This window comes from Eimeria maxima, genomic scaffold (genome assembly GCF_000499605.1).
Source record: "Eimeria maxima Weybridge genomic scaffold, Emw_scaff729, whole genome shotgun sequence".
In the NCBI taxonomy this organism is placed as follows: domain Eukaryota; phylum Apicomplexa; class Conoidasida; order Eucoccidiorida; family Eimeriidae; genus Eimeria; species Eimeria maxima.
In genome coordinates, this window is record NW_013566722.1 from 7,501 (window position 1) to 9,823 (window position 2,323).

The window sequence follows — 2,323 nt, forward strand, 5'->3', positions numbered from 1 at the left end:
TTATTGAGGGGGCAATGAAGGAATTGTATGCGTACATATACATATGTATTCATGAACGGCTTCCATGCGCATATCCGCCATCATTGCATGCATGCTGCTGCTCTGTTAGGTGTCTAAAAATGAGGGAAAGCATGAATAAAAGTACATAAATATATATATTTTCTTTTAATTTACAAGAAATTATATATAAAAAGTTCTTAAAAGTCAATTTACCTTCATTTTTTGTTTGCTTTCTACCTTTATTCAAGAAGATGATAGAAGTTATACTGAATGATCGATTAGGAAGGAAAATAAGAGTTAAATGTAATCCTGATGATACTGTTGGCGATTTAAAAAAACTCGTCGCTGCACAATGTGGTCCGTTTCCCTGCTGCAGCAGCAAAAAAATAAATCCTCCCTGTAGACCTGCCTATACACCCCAGCACCGTGCATGCATATTTATATACATTATATATAATATATATTAGTGTATATATTACATATATATTCAGCCAGTTGTGCATGCACCACAGTGTATATATACCACAGTGTATCTATTTAACACCTTATGTCTATTTTTATACAATAGTATATATATTTATGCTCTATTGTATTTATTTATATATACCCTAGTGTATATCCATACACCTCGTTGTTGTGCGTCTATAAATACACCCTAATGTACATAAATATATAAATATACACCCTATATTGTACATGCGTATACACCCCAATGTTTCTCTTTGTTCGTTTTATTCCTTCCTTTAATACCCTTAATAATTAACATCTCCTTTTCTCTTGTTATTATATATAGACATAACAGTACTATTATAATATACATCTTTATATATATATTCATAAATTAATTATTTAGTGTTTTTAACTGTTTTGTATTTAAGTGTTTAGGATTTAAGGGTTTAAGGGTTTAGGGTTTAGGGTTTTAGGGTTTAGGGTTTAGGGTTTAGGGTTTAGGGTTTAGGGTTTTGGGGTGTATATACAGGTACCCGACCCGATAAAATACGAATTCAGAAATGGTATACAGTTTATAAAGATCATATTACTCTTGAAGATTATGAGATACATGATGGTATGGGACTTGAATTATATTATAATTAATTATTTATTTATTTATTTATTTATTTTATTTAATTAATTAATTAATTATATTAATTAATTAATTAATTATACTTATTTATTGATTGGTTTATTGGTTAGTTTATTCTTTTTTCCTTCTTTTTTGTCTATTGTCCTTTTTTCCCTTCTTTTCTTATTTTCTTCTATCTCTATTAGCTGCCTATACACCCCAAGAGAAGAAGGAGAAAAAAGAAAAAGAAATTATTATTTTATTTCCTTTTTATTACAACCATTTTTTCTTAATTATTTTCCTTTCTTATTTTCTTTTTTCTTTCTTTTCTTTTTCTTTTCTTTTTTATTCCTTTTCTCTCTTTTTTCCTCTTATAGTTGTATAGCAACAGGGAGGCTTTCTTTCTTTTCTTTCTCCTTTCTTAGTGTTACTTACGACTAAACAAATAAAAGGGCAATAAATATAATATATATACATATATATATTATATTGTATATACTATACACATATATATATTATATTTAATTAAAATAATATTTAGTTAATTATAAAGGGAAGGAAATTAAATATAGTACTTTCTTAGTTGAGGTGTACAGACAGCAGGTCGCTGCATGCGTTTGTTTCTCTTCTTTTCTTTCTTCTTTTAATTAATTTAATTAATGTAATTAATTAAACTAATTAAACTAATTAAATTAATTTATTTTATTGATTTATTTAATTAAGTGCACCTTTTGCTGTTGTTACTAATGCTATTCTTTTCTTTATTTCCTTTATTAATTAAGTATTAATAAATAATTAATAATTTATTCTTTATTAATAGTACTAAATTATTAATTGTTATTAATAAATAATTCTCTATTATTTATAAATTATTATTTATTTTATTAATAAATAAATAAATTTAATAAAGAAAAAGAAAAGAAGGAAAAATAATATCTTCTTTTTTTATTAATTATACAAATACTATTACACAGACAGAAAAAAAAGAATTTTATTTTATTTAATTAAATTAAATTAATTAAATTAAATAAATTAAATAAATAAATTAATTATAATTAATTTTATTAATTATTTTGTCCTTAATAGGCGACAAACAAGAATAATAAATAAATAAATAAAAATAAAATAAAATAAATAAAAGGAATAAATAAATATCTTCTTTTTGTTTATTTTTGTTTATTGTATTATATAATCGATTTACTGACATAAACAAGGAAAGGGGAAGAAAAAGAAGACAAGGGAGAGAAATGTCTTCGCTTT

The 2,323-nt window shown here is 24.1% G+C and overlaps 1 protein-coding gene across 1 annotated transcript; it reads left to right on the forward strand.

The window, feature by feature from the left end:
* Nucleotides 1-251: 251 nt before the first annotated feature.
* EMWEY_00041970 (Ubiquitin-like protein 5, putative) lies at nt 252-1,095 on the forward strand (the record flags this gene model as incomplete). Its single annotated transcript, XM_013482729.1, has 2 exons — nt 252-357; nt 980-1,095. The coding sequence occupies 2 exons, from the start codon at nt 252-254 to the stop codon at nt 1,093-1,095; spliced, it is 222 nt and encodes a 73-aa protein (XP_013338183.1).
* Between the last annotated feature and the right edge of the window lie 1,228 nt (nt 1,096-2,323).